At 38.7% G+C, this 20000-nt stretch overlaps 1 protein-coding gene across 1 annotated transcript in view; it reads left to right on the top strand.

The window, feature by feature from the left end:
* The window catches only part of tbcd (tubulin folding cofactor D), a 125040-nt gene that overhangs the window by 56923 nt on the left and 48117 nt on the right, over positions 1-20000 (top strand). Inside the window, exons 16-19 of the mRNA XM_059653557.1 lie at positions 1141-1232; positions 2017-2157; positions 17959-18042; positions 19739-19897. Coding sequence (XP_059509540.1) covers positions 1141-1232; positions 2017-2157; positions 17959-18042; positions 19739-19897 — 476 coding nt within the window. The remainder of the gene's footprint in view (positions 1-1140; positions 1233-2016; positions 2158-17958; positions 18043-19738; positions 19898-20000) is intronic.

Below are 20000 nucleotides of genomic sequence, written 5' to 3'. Positions count from 1 at the left end.
GAAAATTGGGGGATATGCAAAATGATGGCAGGATGGGAGTGGGATGCAACAATGGAGAAATTCAAAAACAATGATTGGCATTTTGAAAGTACTCCACTTCAGGAGAATTAAAGTGATTGTGGATGCAGCGTTTTGTCTAAATTAAAGATCTTTCCAACTTACTTTAAAGATATGAGTGAGTAGAAAACTTACATTACTAGAGGCATTGAGCAAAATCTAAGAGGTAGCTGTAACTAAATGTAGCTATGAGCATCTTTGATCTGCTAATGATATACCCTGCCAGTTTTTTTTTCCCTTCCTTTGCCCTTTAGAAGCTTTGAGATGTTTGAATTTTCACATTTGGGACATTTATCCCTCAACTCTCCTCTTGCCTTACTCAATATAGACAGTACTCTGCTTTCAATGATCACTGCTCCTCTGATTGATCAGTCACCTCTGGTGTTCTTCGTTTGCTCTGTTTACCATTTGTATGTGAGGAGAAACAAATTACAGAAGAAAAATGAGCAAAAGCCCTGAAGCAAAATGACATTTGTGCTCCAGGGCTGCCTCTTGCTAAAAAACAAGCTTTGTGACTTGTTGCTCAACTCTCAGAGGAGGCTTTTAAAGATTCCCCCACCCAGCTGTGTCACAATTTTGTTGTTTTCAAAAAATTAATGCTTGACTGACTTGGCAATGCCTCAGGTCGGAGCAAAAATATTTTTGCACATCGCGTACAATTTAACTAAATAACTACATTAAGCCAATGAATGAGGATTCATTTTTGAGTGTACAGTGTTTAATTTTATACATTTTTACTGCCTCTTTGGCAAATTCAGAGGGTGTCATTGGCCAGGCCAGCATTTATTGCCCCTCCCTAATTACCTGGAGGACAGTTCAGAGTCAGCCACATCTCTATGGGTCTGGAGCCACATGCAGGCCAGGTGAGGTAAGGACAGCAGATTTCCTTCCCTAAGGAGCATTAGTGAACCAGATAGGGTTTTCTGACAAATCATAATGGTTTTCTGATCATCATTAGGCTGTTAATTCCAGATTTTTGTTGAATTCGAAATCTGTTTTGTTAATCTCTTTGATCATATACAATATTTAATATTGAGATAAGCAATCGTATTAATCTGACTGTGGTTATTTGGATGATTGCAGGTGTTAGAAGGACTACAGAGAGTCACCTGGATCACAGTGAAAGATACCACCTTTGCAGAAGCGAGGAGGGATGCACTAAAAGCCATTGCTCAGTATGGACAATTGCAATTTATTCAGAACAGTGTGCTAATATGCACCACAAGTAAATTACTGCAGATACTGAAATTCTGAAATGAAGGAAAATGCTAGAAAGGTTCAGCATGTGTGTTTTCAGCACTTAGAGATGGAAATAGAGTTAATGGTTTCAGGCTGCACTCTTTCATCTGATGAAGACTCAGTGACCTGAAACTCTTTGTTCCCTCTCTTCAGATGCTGCCAGACCTGCTGAATATCATCAGTATTTTTTTACTTTGGTATATTAGTTTTTTAATTTATGCTCATAATCTGACAATTGAGACATTCCCTAAAATTACTTAATTTGTTGGGAGGAAGTAAACCAGTTAAACAATTTACTGATTTTTGAGACAATTGGAGGCTCATTCAATTTTTGTAAGCACGATGTAGTTGTGAAGCTTAAAATTTTGATACCTCAACGAAGCCAAATAACTGAAGAATGTATTCAATATTGTAAATATTTTTGTCACTTGCTTTATGATTGTAGGATTGACTATCTACTCTGATATGTAACAATAGAAAATAGAGGAAAATAGACCAGAGACCTGTTCCTTGTGGTGGCCACCTCAAAGCAGCATTTGGATCTGCTTGCTCCTGCCTTTGTTTGTTGGATGGGTTGGGGAGCTATAAAAGAGAAGATGAAAGATAACAAAAAAATTACAGAAATACAATACTCTTCAATGTCTAAACAAAATGTAACTGATTTTTAAATTTAGTTGTTGGATCATTTTCTGATCTGTTTTTTCTAATATTTTGACCTAGAGTCTGTAAAACTGTAGGAGTGAATGAAGATGGACCATGTGATCAAGTCGTCTGCCGAAATAATGTGTCCCAGATCTACAATAGTCTTTTAGATTGTTTGAATGACTATACTACTGACAGTCGAGGGGATATTGGAGCATGGTATGTATAGGATTTTGTAACATTATCAATTCCTGCTTATATTCTACTCTCTAACAAAACTACATTGTTCAATCCGTTGCATCAACCTGCAAAGAGTACGTGGCAACTGAATTAAGTCAAGTGAAAAAAATTCCCCTTTCCTTTCAGGGTAAATATTCCCACAGATCTGAGATATCTCATCGTGATGAAATGTATCTGTGCTAGAACAAGCTATGTGTGAAGCAGCTGCTGAGCCACTTTGACTCAAATTTTCTGAAATTGTAAAAATGTATATTGCACATATTTCTTCCTTGTATTCTGAATGATTCAATTGGAAATGTGGGAAACCTGATTTAACTAGAAGGTCTGGATGCTCTCGGCCTTATATTTGCAGACTTTCAGTTTTGTGTTCATAAATTTGCCACTTACTTGAGAGTGATTTTGCCTTGGCTGATTATCAACTCCAAGATAAGTTTGAGTACTGGAATAGATGGGTAATTAAATAAACTTGGAGGAGGAATTGAAGCTAGATTGTTCAACAGGAGGCATTTGGAGGAATGCGAGCTGTCATACAAATGAAATGGAACTAACTTGTGCCTGTCAGATGGAGGTGCTTCTTTTCTCATGTACAAGTGTTCACCATAATCAGAATAGGAGTACTGTTACAAAACATAAGGAAGCTACTTGGGGTATGCTCTTGCCAGCTGTCTGAAAGAGCAATGCAGCTGGTGCCAATCTCCTGCCCTCCCACCATGGCCCAGTATATTCCCACTTTACTGATAATATTCCAATTCGCTTTTGACTGCTTTGATCGAACACGCCATCACCACACTCTGAGGCAGGACATTCCAGATCTTAACCACTTGTGTGAAAAGTTGTCTCCATGTCGGCATTGCTTCTTTTGCCAATTATTTATGCCCTCTTATTCTCATTCTTGGCAAACATTTAATAATTTTCCATGAGGTTATGAGTTTAATTGCACTTGAATAAAACAGGAATTTCATTTCACAGTGAAAACTATTTCAGAGAAAGGAGGATAAATATCATATCCTGCTTCAAATCGGACATAAATTGCATATATTCGTTATGCATGGGATTTTACAGTTCTGTGTTTGAATATGAGTACCAGGTTCACAAATGCAAAGTAACATGAAATTAAGAAAAGTGTTTTATTTAAAATATTCGCTTCAAATTTGCATACTTTTCTCTTGACTGGCATCAGAAAAGATCATATCAGGATTCTACAGATCACATTATGATAATGTATTGTGAGCTTTAAAACAAATCCCTATCCCTATTTTCTCCTATTGTCTGTAAGGTCATTGTGATTTAATATTCCTCCAGTTTTAATTTACAATGAGGGCATATTTTCCCCCATTCCTTCTGTCTGTTGGCTTCAACTTTGTAAGCACTTAAACAGCACTGTGGTAAATGCAATTGTCACAGTCCCAGAGGACCAAAGGACTCTTCTCTTATTAGAGAGGGATGCAAAGGGCAAGATTGAGAAGGTAGGGTCTTCATGGTAACCTCAACCATTGCAGGACTTGGACCTGCTCTGTTGCTGTTACAGACCATCACAAACCAGCTGTTCTGCTAACTGGTCTCCAACACTGTTGCAAAGCTAAACCAGAAGTTGTGTTTATTTCATATTCTCTTGGACATTGGGGAACATGTGGGTTTTGGGATTGAGATGTGACCCACATCACAAGCACACTTACGAACATACAAGATGATGTAAAACTTGAACAGATAGAGATTATTTAATCAGTAATGATTTAAACTTGTATCACTTGGTTGTTATGTCTTTATCAAATACCTTGCTTTTAAAGGTGGAGTCCAGAAATCTGAAACTGCAGTTGCTTGTTTGGCTTTCCCTTGTGGTGTGGATTGATTGGCTAGCCAACAATTAGGATATGTAGGAAGTTTTGCTCCAGTTTATGTTTCATTCTTTTGTCAAATCAAGTTTTTATTTACTTGCGGAGTGCAAAAATGCAAATGCATGCCTCCTATATCAGACCAGGGGCTTTTTCCTTTGTAGTCCAGGGCTGTTGTTCTTATAATGAACACCTTGTAGAATCTTTTCATAAGTAGATGTGGAATGGAACAGTCCTGATCCATTAACTGTCTGCTATTTCATAAATTGTATAGTTTTTAAAAAACAGTTGAGTTCTACACTGTCAAAGTAATGTGACTAAGCCTCCCCAGAGGAGAACCAGTTACCGTCAAGATAAAGGCTGGCATTGTAAATAGCTAACTGTCTATGGCCCCATGCAAGTTAAGTAGAAAGACATCATCATATCTTATAAAATTTGTACAATTTACATGGAAATCCCATGGCATCATCTATAAAAGAATAATAAGTTCTCTAATTCCTGGCCAAAATTAATTCCTTGCTCAGTACTACCCAAAGCAGATTATCTTTCCATTTGTATCCTCTCCAACAGCTTTCCCAGCACTGATGCCAGACTCACCAGCCTGTAATTACCTGGATTACCTATTTTTCCCTTCTTCAACAACAGAACAACATTGATCATTCTCCAGTTCTCTGGAACCTTGCCTGAGACCAAAGACATCATCTTTGGCTTGAATCTAAAAGTATGGCCTTCTTTGCCTTTCTGACCCTCACTCCTCACCTCTGCCTTCTATTTTTAAGAGCTCTGCGTCTGTTACTGAAGATGTTGGCTTTTGTCACCACTCAAGCACATTTCTGAGTACCTCACAGTATCACAATTTTAACTGTTGCTTTGCTTGCAGCCAGCTGCATTCACAGTACTTTGTGGAATTCCCCAATGGTGGCCTTGCAAACCCAGGAAGGTTATGAACTCCTCTAATGATTAAATTTGCACAGACTACTTGGCTAATTTTTGTTCATCAGTGGCAGCCATACGCTAATGAATAGCTGCCCCTTGAGGAGTGCACCCCTTAATAGGCCTACCTATTTAAATAGTGCTGACCATGAACAATTTCCTGCAATTTTGCCTCCTCCTTTGACTGATCCTTATATTTCTGTTTCTCATGTTCCCCATAAAAATTCCAAACTAGTCTTTGAGCGAATGAAAAGCTTTTTAATGAACTTAACTGGCCAATAGTCTGTATTAAGTGGGTTGCCAGGTCCTGCTTCTAACCTTTTGAGCAAAATCACCAAAAATATGAGGACAAATTGGCAGTGTTAGTTTTCATGCCCGGTCCCCACCCAACCTGCATGCACACCTCCATTTTAGAGCAAAAACTTACTGTCTCAAGTCCCGTCGTATCAACATAAATTTTACATTGCAAATGTAAAATGAATGAGTAGATTAGTTTTTCCCTAGTCTTGTAAATCTGTCAAAGACCTAGATAAGAAAACCAAGTAAAAACAGATTGTTAGCAAGAAACTGAGCTGTCTTTGTTATTTGAAGACATTTTTAATGCATTTTAATGTCAAGATAAACTCTAGATTCAGCTTTTGTTTTTCCTTCTTAATCTAATGTGGTAAGAAACTATTCAGTTTAATCACTCGAAACGAAGATACTTTCTATGGTTATTATACCATTAATAGGGTGATGTAGATATTTGTTCATTTACTTTGAACTTTGTACAAATCTAAAACTCTGAGGTGTCAGGGCTTGTGCTTAACTGTGGTCAAATTTTCTATTGTTCATGAATGCTCATTTGTGGAATTAGCTGTGTTGCTTTCTTAGCTGTGAGTGACTTTGATAGGTGTTTTCGGTAGCTTCATATAAATGTTCTGTACAGAAAATTTGCAATTTGTTTTCTCAGGCAGAGTATCCTTGAATAAATTGAATGGATATCGTGGACTGCTCCAACAGTAGCTGATAATGGAATAAAGATGAGGGAGCAATCCAGTTAAAAGCACTCTCGCCCATCCATTGCAAGATTTTCTAAAAAAAGTTGAAATTCCTTTAAAGATTTTCCAAGAATCAAATTTGCAAGTTTATAGCATTTTTTGATCCTATGCAGAATCTTTCTGTACCATCATCTCGCTTTAAAACATACTTTGAAACCAGTGGTTGTCTGAATTTGTTTCCTGTATGCAACATATAATTTTTTTGTTAGTGCCAAGTGCTGCCTTCATCATGTCAGTAATGTGGGACAGATCTGTGCTAGTGCATTTCACCTTTGCAAACTGGAAGTGTTTTGTCCAATTACCTATTGCTTACGCTAGGTTTTTGCTTCCATTCGAAAATTCAATCATTTACTGTGTTACAAATACTACATAAATACAAATTATTGTCACAACATATTTGCAGACACATACGGATTACACCGTGCGACAACCTACCTCACTATCCACAATCCCACCAATTTTTATGCCATCTGTGCACTTACTTATCAGGCCGCTTACGTTTTTGTCCAAATCATTTATAGAAATTACAATAAACAGAGATCCCAGACTAATTCTTGCGGAACGCCGCTGGTCACAGACCTCCAGTCAAAAAAAGCACTCCTCCACAATTACCCTCTACCTTCTATGAATATTGTATCTGACTTCCCGTTTAACTTAATCTCTGGACCAGCCTAACATGAGATACTTTTCCAAAGTATCACAATGTAGTGGTGATACTGGAGAGGTTGAAATGAGTAATATTGAAATGCAGGCCGAAGCTGAGTCTGTGTCTGTGAATGCTGCATGTTTATGAGTAGGTGGAAAGGGCCAAGGACGTAGATTGATAAATTCTGGAAGAGAGGCCAAGGGACCAAAATGTGCCACTAACACAGCTGCTGTGAGAAAGCCGAGAAAGAACTGAAGTTTGTTTGGATAGTTGTTGAGTTGACATTGCCAACATTTGTTATCCATCCCTAAGTGCACTTGAGAAAGTAGTTGTTGAGTTGCTTTCTTGAACTACCACATTTAGTGTAACTACTCACAATATTGTTAGGAAGGGGATTCCGAGTCTTTGACTGAACAGTAGTGAACAAATTGAAATATCCTTCTAAGGCAAGATGGCATGTTCCTAGGAAGGGACCTTGCAAGTGCATGTATTCCAGTGTGTCTGCTGCTGTTGCCCTTTGAGATGGTAGAGGATGAAAGTTTGTAGCAATGAGTAAGAATGGTTGGTAAGGTTATGCAAGTGTTATTTGTTGTCACTGTACACTGATCATGGACATAGTGAATAATTATGGCAGTAGAAAGGGTGCCAATTAATTGGGTGGTTTGCTTTTTTTTTCCAGGTTTGCTGATTTTTTTTTGAGTGTTTATGGAAGTGAATCTATTCGGGCAAATAGAAAATATTCCAATACATTCCTGACTTGTATCTTGTAGATGATGAGCAGGCTTTGGGGATTCAGGTGAGTTACTTGAATTCCCACCTGCCTGTGTGGTCACAATATTTATTTTATTTGTGCTGTTAATTTTCTGACTAATGATAGCTTCCAGGATGTATATCGATTTTTTGTGTGTGTGTGTGTGTGTGTGTGTGTGTGTGTGTGTGTGTTGAGGGTTGTATGTCCAGTGCGCAATGACAGTCACGCCATTGAACGTTACCAGCAGCAAGCTTGTATTTTTTCCTGTATTTTCACTCAGCCAGTTTGACACTTCACTTTCAGGTAAGATTGTGATTCACAACTGAATGTACTGCATGAACTTGTCTCAGCACTCAATAATTATAGTGCCACACCTATAGTGTGACACCTCAAAACTCTTGCTGAAGATGCTGAACATATGTAAGGGAACACATTATTCATCCAATCTAATTAACATTAAATTACAAATAATCTAATGAGGAACAATGAATATCTTATTTAATTATTTCCTTCAGTAATTACTTCCTTTTTTTTTTACAAAGCTTTCATTTATAAAATAAGAAGTATCATAAACCCACCCAGTCATTATTTGAGTGAAATTCTCTTATTTATTGTGTTGACCCTGATTTTCCAATTTGGGATAACAAAGTGTGGAGCTGGATGAACACAGCAGGCCAAGCAGCATCTTAGGAGCACAAAAGCTGATGTCTCGGGCCTAGACCCTTCATCAGAAAAGGGGGATGGGGAGAGGGTTATGAAATAAATAGGGTGAGAGGGGGAGGCGGACCGAAGATGGATAGAGGAGAAGATAGGTGGAGAGGACAGTATAGGTGTGGAGGTAGAGAGGGGATAGGTCAGTCCGGGAGGATAGACAGGTCAAGTTGGCGGGATGAGGTTAGTAGGTAGGAAATGGAGGTGCGGCTTGAGGTGGGAGGAGTGGATAGATGAGAGGAAGAACAGGTTAGGGAGGAGGGGACGAGCTGGGCAGGTTTTGGAAGTTGGGTTGAGTGTTGGGGCTTGATGACTGGATGTCCAGGTTGAGGTGAGATTTGGATTGGGGAATCAGGTATCGAATGACATTGAGGTTGCAGTAGCTGAGGAGGATGGTCACTGGTGAGTTGGAGTGAGGGAATCAGTTTTATAGTTAGCCAGGAGTTGGTGCAAGTTTCAGTCCCTCTAACCTTTCCTGTGCATACATATTAAGGTAAGTGAGCGAGAGTCTTCAGCTCAGATTCAGAATTGAGGACTTTTTGGAGAGTTCCTGATGCTACGTAATTGCCTATCAGAAGTTTCAACTTCCTGGGCAAGTCAGCTGCATTCAGATTTCAACATGATCCTGAAGCACAACTCTACACATCAGCAAAGACTATCTTGCTGTCAAACATCTGGCAATCAATATGCGCAGCTAAAAATAATGCTTATAACAAAGTCACAAAATTGTAAACATTCTGGCAGAAATCACTGAGATTGCAGCTTGACATTGGCAGCACGGTGGCTCAGTGGACCCAGTTTTGATTCCAGCCTCATGTGACGTAGAACATAGGACATAGAACAGTACAGCACAGCACAGGCCCTTCAGCCCACGATGTTGTGCTGACCTATTATCCTACCAAGGACAATCTAACCTGCATACCCTATGTTTTACTATCCTCTATGTGCCTATCCATGAGCCACTTAAAAGTCTCTGAAGTATCTGAGTCTGCTGCCACTGTCGGCAGCACATTCCACACGCCGACCACACTCTGTGTGAAGAACCTATATCTCACATCTCGCTGTACCTTCCTCCAATCACCTTAAAACTATGTCCCCTATGTCATTTCTGCCTTGGGAAAAAGTCTCTGGCAATCCATGCTACCTATGCCACTCATCATCTTGTAAACGCCTATCAAGTCACCTCTCATTCTTCTTTGCTCCAATGAAAAAAGCCCTAGCTCCCTCAACCTTTCCTCATAAGACCTGCCCTGCAATCCAGGCAGTATCCTGGTAAATCTCCTCTGCACCCTCTCTAAAGCTTTCACATCTTACCTATAATGAAGTGACCAGAACTGAACATAATATTCCAAGTGTGGTCCAACCAAAGTTTTATAGAGCTGCAGCATAACCTCACAGCTCTTAAACTCAATTTCTCTGCCAATGAAAGCCAACACACCATACACCTTCCTTACAACCCTATCAACTTGAGGGATCTATGGACATGACCCCAAGATCCCTCTATTCCTCCACACTGCCGAGAATCTTGCCATGAGCCCTGTATTTTGCATTCAAATTCGACCTTCCAAAATGAATGGTATGGATGGATTGCTGTAAATTGAGATACTGAGGAGACTGCATTCTCCTGAGTTTATAAGGTGAAATTTACTCACTGAAGCTGGCAAAACTTTTAAAGGATGAGACAGGGTAGGCGCATAGTATGCATACTTCCCTTGGCTGGGTGGGAGTGGGAGTTCTTGGAGTAACGGGAAAACCATTTAGGTCTGAGATGAGAATTTCTTTACTCAGAAGTTGGTGAATCTCATGTCTATTCCATAGTCAGTCATTGAGTATGTAAAGGTTACATTTCTAGATATTAATGACATGAAGGGATATGGGGAAACACAGGAAAATGGTGTTGAGATACTCAAACCTCTGTGACCCCAGCATAGCAGAGCAGGCTTGAGGGACTGAATGGAGTACTCTTATGTTCCTATAAATTGCAGAGGGGTAGGGGATTAATTTGTTAAAGTGAGAAAATTAATGAATTCACTTGGCTGAACAGCATCTTATTAAGAGTTACAACAGTTTCAAAGCACATAACTTTATGAACTTACGTCTAAGTATATTCAACTGCATAGTTTGTAACAAATTTTGCAAGATGGCAGCAGAGTGGATCGCTCCAGTGGGAGCCTGTCTGATCCACTCACTTTTCTTTTTCTCCTTTGCTTCAAGCTTTTGTCTTCTCCCTTTTTTTGCCCTTTGACTCCAACCTCCGGCAAGGTGCAAAGAATCCCAGCCTCCTGTGAGCAATGATCCCCTGCATCAACTCCTTGTGACATGGCAATCTTCCCACCTCCTACAGCAGCCTCCAGGCATGGTGTGTCACTGACACGGTATGGAGCCAGGGCCTGGTGTGAACTGGAAGCTTGGTGTCAGCGTGGTCTGCAGTACTGAACTCTTTCCTGTCATGCTGGACATTTCATTTCTGTATTGTCTAAAATCTTGTCACAAAAGAAGCTATGCCTAGGTACTTATGTATCTAAGTTGGCACTGTAATTGACGATGTTTAAACTTTCACGATAGTCCCTGAATATATGTGACAATTAAAGATATTCTATTCTAAACATGAGACTCAGTCCAACATTACAAATCACTCCTACATTCATTTTTGTATGTGTGCTTTGTATGTGACACAGGAGATTGGCACAGGTTGTCACATACTTACACAAAGTAAATACTGACAAACTTAATACATTTTAAAAACTTGATTCTTACAAATCCATTAAGTAAGCAAATTGAGGCCAACACAATCAAATTGTATTAATAGAAATAGAATTATGCATTCCTTGGTCAATCTGTTTTGTATTCAATTAAACAATCACTTCTTAAACAGTGAAAACCATTTCATTGGAAACTGGTTGAAACGATATTTCTGACTACAAATCTTTCTTGTCACATTGATCTCTGGTGCTGTCAAAGAAATTTGGGAATGGGTCTGAAGCTAATTTCTGTACAGGATCACCATCATGCAAGGTAAACATTTAAACACATGACACCTGACAGCATCTCTGTTACAAGCAATCTCAGAAAAGCATGATGCAATTAACTGAACTTAAAAAATGACTTACTCTTCCTGTGTGGAGATCGCACTTTCTTCCCTTGTTCCGCAATCCAAAGATGTGTAGGCTAGGTCGATTGGCCATGTTAAATTGCTCAAAGTGTTTGGGGATGTGCAGGTGAGGTGGATTAGCCAGGGTTATGGGGATATGATTGGGGGTGGGTCAGAGTGGGATGCTCTTCAGAGAGTCAGTGTGGATTCAATGGGCCAAACAGCCTGCTTCCACACTCTAGGGATTCTATGGTTATTTATGTGAGAAATGCTTGCAGTAAGTTTCTCCATTTATTGTTCCCCTTTTCTTTAAGTTATGAGGCTTGATGAAACTTCTACTTCCGTGTCAGTGGAAGTTGACAGCTCTACGGAAAAAATGTATTGTTTATATTGCCTTCTCAAAGTTGCCCCTTAAATCCCACTCCTGTAATAACCAGCATAGCCATGGTAACTGGGACATAAAAAAAGACAATAGCTGTGTAAACAATTATTAGACGTAGTGAGTACCTAATTTAAAAAACTGAGCTAGTGGTGTTGTTTGAGTCTTTTTCGTTATTGAGAGAAATTAAGATAGGAACTGGGGATAGAAATTGCTATGAAGAGCTCTATTCCCAGCTTCTCCAACTTTATCCAACTGAGACCCTCTTTTGATGGTTGAAAGCTGATATAATGACAGCTTCAAAACAGGGACAGTGGTGGGGTGGGGGTGTGTTGCTGGGCAAGGTGGTGTCAATTGGTGGGGGGAGGAATAGGTGGTCAGAGGACAAGGGTACAGTTATAAAATCACAATTTACAACATTTAAAGTAACAATAGTTTATAGAAAAATAATCTCAGAAAGCTACCGTCTTATGCAGGCTCTGTCAGTGATAATGATTGTGTCATGGAGTGCATTTCATTAAATGGTGACCACCAGCAAAATGTGTGCACTTCTGTCAAGTGGACTGGGAGCCTATCACTAGATTGTTTCCCCTGAAGTCCACTTCACTACTGCCATTGTAGCTGGCAATCCCAGTTGTCCATCCTGTTGTCTTGCCACATTCTGACTTTGCTGACATGCAACTAAATCTAGACCATGACAGTTGACCATATGTTTTAGTTACTGAAGATTCACAGCAGAGAAATAAGCAAATCTATAAAAGTGGTGTCTTCTGCAAATACTGGTTAGGGAGCAGAGTTTGTGGTGGGGTTCAATGATGCAGCTTTAGAGGAGACCATTCAGCTTATCATGCTTGTACTACTCTTTGAAAGCGCAGTCCAATTTAGTCCCACTCCATACTTTTTCTCCAGAGCTCTGCAACTTTATTTTTCCTTCTCAAGCATTTATCCATTTCTCTTTTGAAATTTATAGATGAATTGGCTCCAACCACCTTTTCAGGCAGTGCATTCCAAATCAACTTAAACCACTGCACATTTAAAAAAAAACATAAATCTCCATCTTTTGCCAAATGTCTTGAACCTGTTGCCTCTTATTATCAACATTTCTACCAAAAAAGTTAGTTTCTTCCTATTTCTTCTGTCAACCTGTCATTATTTTGAACACCTTCATTGTATTTCTTCTCACAGTATAGAGAATAAGAAGAATAATTCCATCTAGCCTATCTACATGAATGAATTTCCATTTCTTTGTAATTAAAATACTATAGGCAATTGCAGCATTAACCCCATAGCCTTGGTAAATGCTAGTATAACAAAACTTGCTTTTGCATAGCATTTTTGAATGCCAGGTGCATAGGCGTAATATAATGGAGCTCCTGCAGAATGCAATAAAACCAGCTTTTTATCAGATTTGTTGAAGCAACCTTCAGGCGCTATTATGATGGAAATAGAACAAGTGGCGTGTTTTGCATTTTAACTGCCTGCATAGTCCTTGATCTAATTCTACACAATTGGTCAAAGATACCAAACGTTATGAAATAACATGATAATCTAACTGATGCTGGATGTTGTAGCAGCACTATATGTGCTGTGTGTTACAATTTAACCGGTATGCATGGGATAGTTTCAGACTTGAAACACAACATTATGATCCTTTTCATCCTTAATGAATAGAGTTTTCCTTTTCCTAACATGCTTTAAGTTGGCGGATGTTTCAAGATAGTTATGTTGCATCAAGTTTGATACAACATGCAATTCCTTGATGCTGTAAGATATAGGCTTTCAAATGCAAATTTCTCACAGCATGTTTCTATGTATGTGCCACCCTGTCATCTCTGTTCACTGTCTTAGTTGTCACCTAGAGGCAGGAGGTATAAAAACCACCAAAGTCGTTACATTACAACTCCTGAAGATGGAATCAAGTGTAGCAATCTTATCCAGTAACAGTAGAAATAGGATAGCCAAATACCAATTTTTGTGTTGACCCAGTGAGGTTATTTGCATGAAGAAAATCTAAAAAGATAAAAGAGAAAGGATGTCATCAAGTGAGAATACCTTTAAATAATTTAAGAAGTTCTCCTGGAATGGAGATTATTGATGTGTTTGATCAAGAATGGCCCTGTTGCAATCTTCAGAGGGAAAATAATGAATTATTTTAAAGGATTAAATTTGGGCATTGTCTTTGAACAGTCAGAGCTAAGGCTTTGTCAGCAACTTGAGAGACGTACGGTGGGGCATCATGGCAAAGTCAAATGTCTTGCAAAACTGTCTCTAAAGATTCACGGTCACATTTGTCATGCTGTTTAAGGTATAAGGCAAGGAAAGTTTGTGCCAAATCCAGTTTGATTAGACTTTGTTCAGAAAGCTGTAGATTAGCTGTTGAACTGATTCAGTGGAAGACAACATACTAAATGGGATTGCTCCACTTTCGTACTTGACTCCTTTTTCAAAAGAGCTTGTATGTAAACAACTTTTGTGGTTTTCGCTCCTCCTATCTATGCTGCAACATTTTCATCTCTGATTTTAAAGTAAATAAGGAAGTCAAGGTTGATAGGCACGTTCAGAATCCTTCATTTCTCATGTAGTGTTTGGTTCCCAGATAGCAGAGGCACATTTGGCAAAAATAAATATCTATCTCCACATTATGTATGAGAAGATCTATTGTGATAAACATGCATTTGTATCAGATGCATATGAGAAGTATTCAAAAAGCAAACAAATTTTTTTTAAATGCTCACCAGATCTGGCAGCAACTGTGAAGAGACACTATTCATATTTCAGAAGAATGCCCTTTCATCTGATGAATGGTTATCATTTGAAGTATCAATTCTGTTCTGTCTCCACAAATACTGATCCTTTCTAGTTTTTTTTTATTTTGGAACTAACCCATTTTGCTAAAGTTTTCCAAGCAGCGGGTTCCTTTCTATATCTATCATTCTCCAGAATGGTCAACAAGTATGAAACTTCTGTTCCTTATTAGTTGTGTAAAAGTAGAACCCCTGTATTGCTCCACAGTTTTACAAACATTGTCTGATTTTAGCTTAAAAGTACATTTGGTTCTTCTACTTTATTCTGTTCAGAGTGTTTTTTTATTAAGCAAAGGCAGGCGTATAGAGTTAGGTGACAGATCAACTATGACTTCACTGAAAGCTGAAACAAGGGGCTGAATGGCCTGCTCCTGTTCATTCCTATCTTCTTAAATGTCTTGTTTGCAGCATGGCAGCACCATCCACTGACACAAAGTGGCGTTAATAATTCTAAGAACTATTTCTATCTCTTAGTTAAAATTAATGATATGTAAAGAGCTAAGTTGGTTGGAAGTGCAACAGTACAGATTAGAGCATAGTTTCAGAATAGTGTGACACTCATTTAAAACTGAGATTTAAAGCAATGTCTTCTTTCAGAGAACAGTGAATCTCTGGAATTCCCTATGCAGAGTGTTGTGGAGGCTAGAATACTGAAAGTATTTAAAGAGGATAAGGGTAGATTTTTTGAAATATCCAGAAGTTGAGAACAACTAGCACAAGAGAGGAGTTGGGACCTGGGGCAGATCTTCCCTGATCTTATAGAATGGTGAGGCAACTTGAGGTACTGAATGCCAAACCCCCAAGCCATTTTTATATTCGACTTCAGGAGGCTTTACACATCTAAGCAGTTGCTTGTTTGCTCATTTGTGCTCTCTATTTCCCTCATTCATTTGCTTCCACTCTGCATCAGTTGTTTTTCCTTTTGAGTAGACAAAATAGTTGGAAAGGCCATAGAATTTCACTTGGTCATATTTTGAAATCAATTTGGCTCAATTCATGGCACCTAAATAGCTGTTGGAGTTACTTGCAGTTTTTCTATCATTCTACAGTATTGTTTACTCTATTTTTGTGATCGGTGCTTCATTCAAAGCTTTCATGCCAAGCTCATTATTTAATGCCTTGCCAGTTAGGGATGGGAAACAAATGCAGGGGTTGCCAGCAATACCTACATCCCATTAAGCAATGAGGGAAAAAATAAGATAAAGAAATTCTATCAGGGTTTCTTGTTATAGTGGCTATAGAAAATTACTAGTCTCGAGTGCTTTACTGGCATGCATTAATACAATTCTGATCGTGACAATAAACATATAATCCCCAATCCCTTAATGCAGAGAGACATTTTGATCTGCAATTTGATCATCTCTAGATCAACAATTAAGTTATTTTCGATGGACAAGATGAAAAGATGTTGCCATTGTTTCTTCTCTTTATAAAGTTGCTGTAGGCAGTTCTTGTTCAAATAAGCATGTGAATGCTGAATTAGGACAAGCTCAGGCTGAGTTGTGGTCACCATAGATTAATAAATTGCAGGCTTAGAAGAGGTAGACAATTAAATAAACTGTGATTTGGTGTGAGTCATCACAGCAGAATAGACTGGGGCTATTCTTCCTAGAGCATCGAAGGCTGAGGGGTGACCTTATAAAATAATGAAGGGCATAGATAGCGTGAATAGCCAAGGCCTTTTCCTCAGGGTAGCGGAGTCCCAAACTGGAGGGTATAGATTTAAGGAGAGAGTAGATCGATTTAAAAGGGACCTGACGGGCAACTTTTTCATGCAGATGATGGTGTAGGTATGGAATGAACTGCCAGAGGAAGTGGTGGAGGCTTGTACACTTACAGCTTTTAACATGTACCTGAATGGGTACATGAATAGGGTGGGTTCAAGCAATATGGGCCAAATGGTGGCAAATGGGTCTAGATTAATTTAGGATATCTGGTTGGCATGGATAAATTGGACTGAGCAATCTGTTTCCATGCTTTACAACTCATTGACTCTATGCCTAACAGAAGGGTGAGGGTGGAAGTGGACAGAGAATCATAGATTTTAAGCTATCTTTTCTGCCCAATTGATCAATGTATAAAACAAAAATTTAGAGAATTGCTTGATATTTCCAAATATCTGGGCTTAGGTTTCAATTGACGTGATAGCAGTACTTCAAATTAAGATGGGTACGGTAAGGTAGATACAGAGAAAATGTTTCCACTCGTGAGGAGCCCAAAATCACTTGCTGATAAACTCAGTTTTGAGTGAGGAGTGTTGGAAATGAGAAACTTGCTACCACTTGAAATGGCTACAATGAAGATCATGAATGTGCTCAAGGAGAAGTGAAGTAAGTACAAGAAGAAGTTGGGAATAGAAGGATATATTGACATAATGGGATGAAGTAAGCAAACCCATTTGAGAGATAAACAATAGTCTAGTCATTAGCTAAATGTACTTTTTGTTTTGCTGTAAAATCATTAGTGTTTATTACTACTCGTGTTACAAGTTTTATATCATCTGCAAATTTCGGTTATGTATCTGACAAACAGGATCAGAATTTGGAATTTATTTGGCTTAGCCAATGCCATCTAAATGACTGTTCGGGCTACTTGCTGTTTTTCTTTCATTCTGCAGTGCTGGTTGCTCTGTTTTTGTGATCTGTGCTTCATTCAATGCTTCCTCATCAAGCTTGCTATTAAATTCCAGGGGAATGCCACAGAATCCCTCCCTCCTATCTGCAAAATAGCTTTTCACCACAGCACTCATTTTCTATCCATTAACTAGTTGTGTACCCATGCTGTTACTATCCCCATTATTCTGTAGGTTTCAGTTTTGCTCGCAGGACCATATAAACACCAACAGCAGTGTTGCCATCCACTCTGCTACCTCATCGTTTTTAAAATGCTACAGAGAAGAAAATATCAAGCAGTCTTTCAGCATTCAACAGCAAATAGCGCTCTTCTGTTTAACCTGTTTACGTAGAGTTATCTGCACTTGTTATTCTCTGAGTTGTGTCTTTGTTTCCATGTAATTCTATGGGAGTAGAAAATAGGTAACTGAAATTAAATGTAAAAAAAAACTTGATCAAACAATTTTCAATCACTAATAACATGGGTAATTGTGCTTTTTGACTTGTCTTTGGTGAGATGAAGTAGGTGATAATCCAGTGTCAAAATTAATTTGATAAGGATAAAGTAGAAGTACATTCTCAAGATGAATGCTTCAAAGATAGTTTTGATAAATATCTTCCGGGGCAGCACTTCATTAAGTTTAGTGGGAAATAATTCTGATACCTTCAATATTTCTATAGCCTTTGGTGCTTGCTTTTACTGTGTCTAATATGTGAAAGATTATTTGGATAAAAATGCTTATTCCACTGCAGTTTCAGTGTAATACCTGTCATTATACTCGTGGGTCTGTTCTAGTTAACCTTTTTGGGATTGTGCCAGCTTTTTTGGTGGTCCAACTCACTAGGTATTTCAAAATTGGCATTTATGAACTTAAACATTTTATTTATTCGACAGAATTTGCCATTACTTTTCTATTTGGCCTAAAATAAGCAAACATAACTCAGAGGCCAGTGTCACTTACCGTTTTGCATTATCAACAGGGTACGAGAAGCTGCCATGACAAGTTTGATGGAAGTAACAATACTCCTTGTACAAACTCAACCTCAGCTCATCTCTCCTGATAAGTGAGTTTAAAATTCTCCACTTGTTCCAGGTGTAATTTTAATTGTGATTTACATATTACTTTAATCAACTATCCAGTGTTTGGCTGTTAGTGTAAACTGCATAGTAATGGTGTTGTGCGCCAGTGAGACGGAATGTCTTTTGTCATTGAAAATACGCCAAAGGCTTATAATAGATTGTATCCAGCAAGAAATGGCAATCATAGCCAGACTGCAGCTCTAATCAAATGCTGTCCTGTATTTCTTTCCTGGCTTTCCCATAAACCTGAATCTCAGAATCCCTCAAGAGCTCTAGCAGCGTAGATTTGGCTGAAGGCAGGAAGTGCTCCCTTTTTACAGCATTAGCTGCCGTATGGTTTTAAAGTCTCCTGTGAATTAGAGAGTGTGAATATGGTTAATAATGAGGTGACATGTTGGGAGGGTAGTTGGGTGGCCTGTAGGAATGAATAAATTTGGGACTATTTTTTTGGGGGGTAGTTCAGTGCTCTGGAGACAGGAGGTTGGGTGGTGTAATGAGAGACATGGAGCATAGTTGAGGGCCTTGATGGTCGTTTAGGGAGCCAGGGCAGTTGGCTGTTGTTTGTGCCTGACTGAGATAATTTGCATTATTATCATGAGTTACACGAGGTTTTTCTCTTTAACATTTCCTGCATAATCTTTTAGGCAAGTAAGACGACCTGTCCAAAATTTGTTTGCAGAGGGTCCCAGATAGCTTTTTAATTGCCCATCAGAAGTTCAAACTTCCTGGGCAGTTCTCAGAGGTCAAAGTGTCAGGAGTCCCATGGGTCCAATTCTTATTTCTTGTTTATGCTGAGTCTCTAATGATTTGGAGTGTGAAAGGTTTGGTCCATTGGATACTTTATTTTCATGTGATTACTTAAATGTAAATTCTCCCTATCTATCAACCTTCAACTCTTGACACCTGTGCTGTGGAAAGGATATGCAATTTATTCATAGCTAGATCACCATGTTCTTTACAAATGCTGTTAGCGAGTACAAGGTGAGTCAATTCCTTTAAATGTCCAAGTGAGAGGTGCACTTCAGTATTGACAAGTCCGCAAGCCTTGAGACCAGGTATCAAACTAATTGTGTTGGATGCTGCTGTTGTGATTCATAATTCTGCATTCATTTTAAATTTCATCAGTTTCATAGATTCTGACTACATGGAAGATTGATGTTGAAACTTTTGTTCAGTGTATTTTCTCTGTTGCATTTCCACATTATAAAATTGACTACACTTCACAAGTATTATTGGTTGTGAAGAACTTTGGGATGGCCCAAGATAGTGAAAGGCTCCCTATTATTGCAAGTATATAAAACATACAAATTAGGAGCAGTAGTAAGCCACTCAGCTTATTGATCCTGTACTGTCATTTGACAAGATCATGACTGATCAAATCAGTTCTTTATCCCACCTACCCACAATAACCTTTTATCCCTCACTTTTCAAGAATGTCATTCTGCCCAGCCTTTCATGTCTTACATTGACCTAGTGCTGTTCATGACTTCAAGGTAAGTGCATTGCAGTCAGTGGTGTACTTTTGATGAGTTATCACTGTTGTAATTTAAGAATTGTAACAGTTTGCGCAAAGCGATTTGATACTGACCAGATAATCTGTTTTTGTGCTGGTAGTTCATCATTTAAGAATTAATACTATAGAATTCTGTGGCATTGATGCTTTCTCTCGCTTCTGTGCAGTTGTAGACAAATGATGTGCTACTTGGCTCAACTGTCAGCTGAGAAGATTGATCGATTTCGAGCACATGCTGGCTCAGTTTTTCTTCGAATTCTGCACTTTGACAACCCTGTAGTTCCACACATTCCACACCGGGAGGAGCTAGAGAATATTTTTCCACGGTGAGTTATTTAAAGACCCACATATCTGCTCTCATCATTTCTTTTGAATGTATATCGTGTTGTAGAGTTTAATGTAATATTGGTCTTTATATGTATTTGAAAT

The sequence above is a fragment of the Stegostoma tigrinum genome, chromosome 22 (genome assembly GCF_030684315.1).
Source record: "Stegostoma tigrinum isolate sSteTig4 chromosome 22, sSteTig4.hap1, whole genome shotgun sequence".
Taxonomy (NCBI): domain Eukaryota; kingdom Metazoa; phylum Chordata; class Chondrichthyes; order Orectolobiformes; family Stegostomatidae; genus Stegostoma; species Stegostoma tigrinum.
The sequence above is the reverse complement of the archived record's forward strand: the minus strand, read 5'-3'. Positions and strand labels throughout refer to the sequence as shown.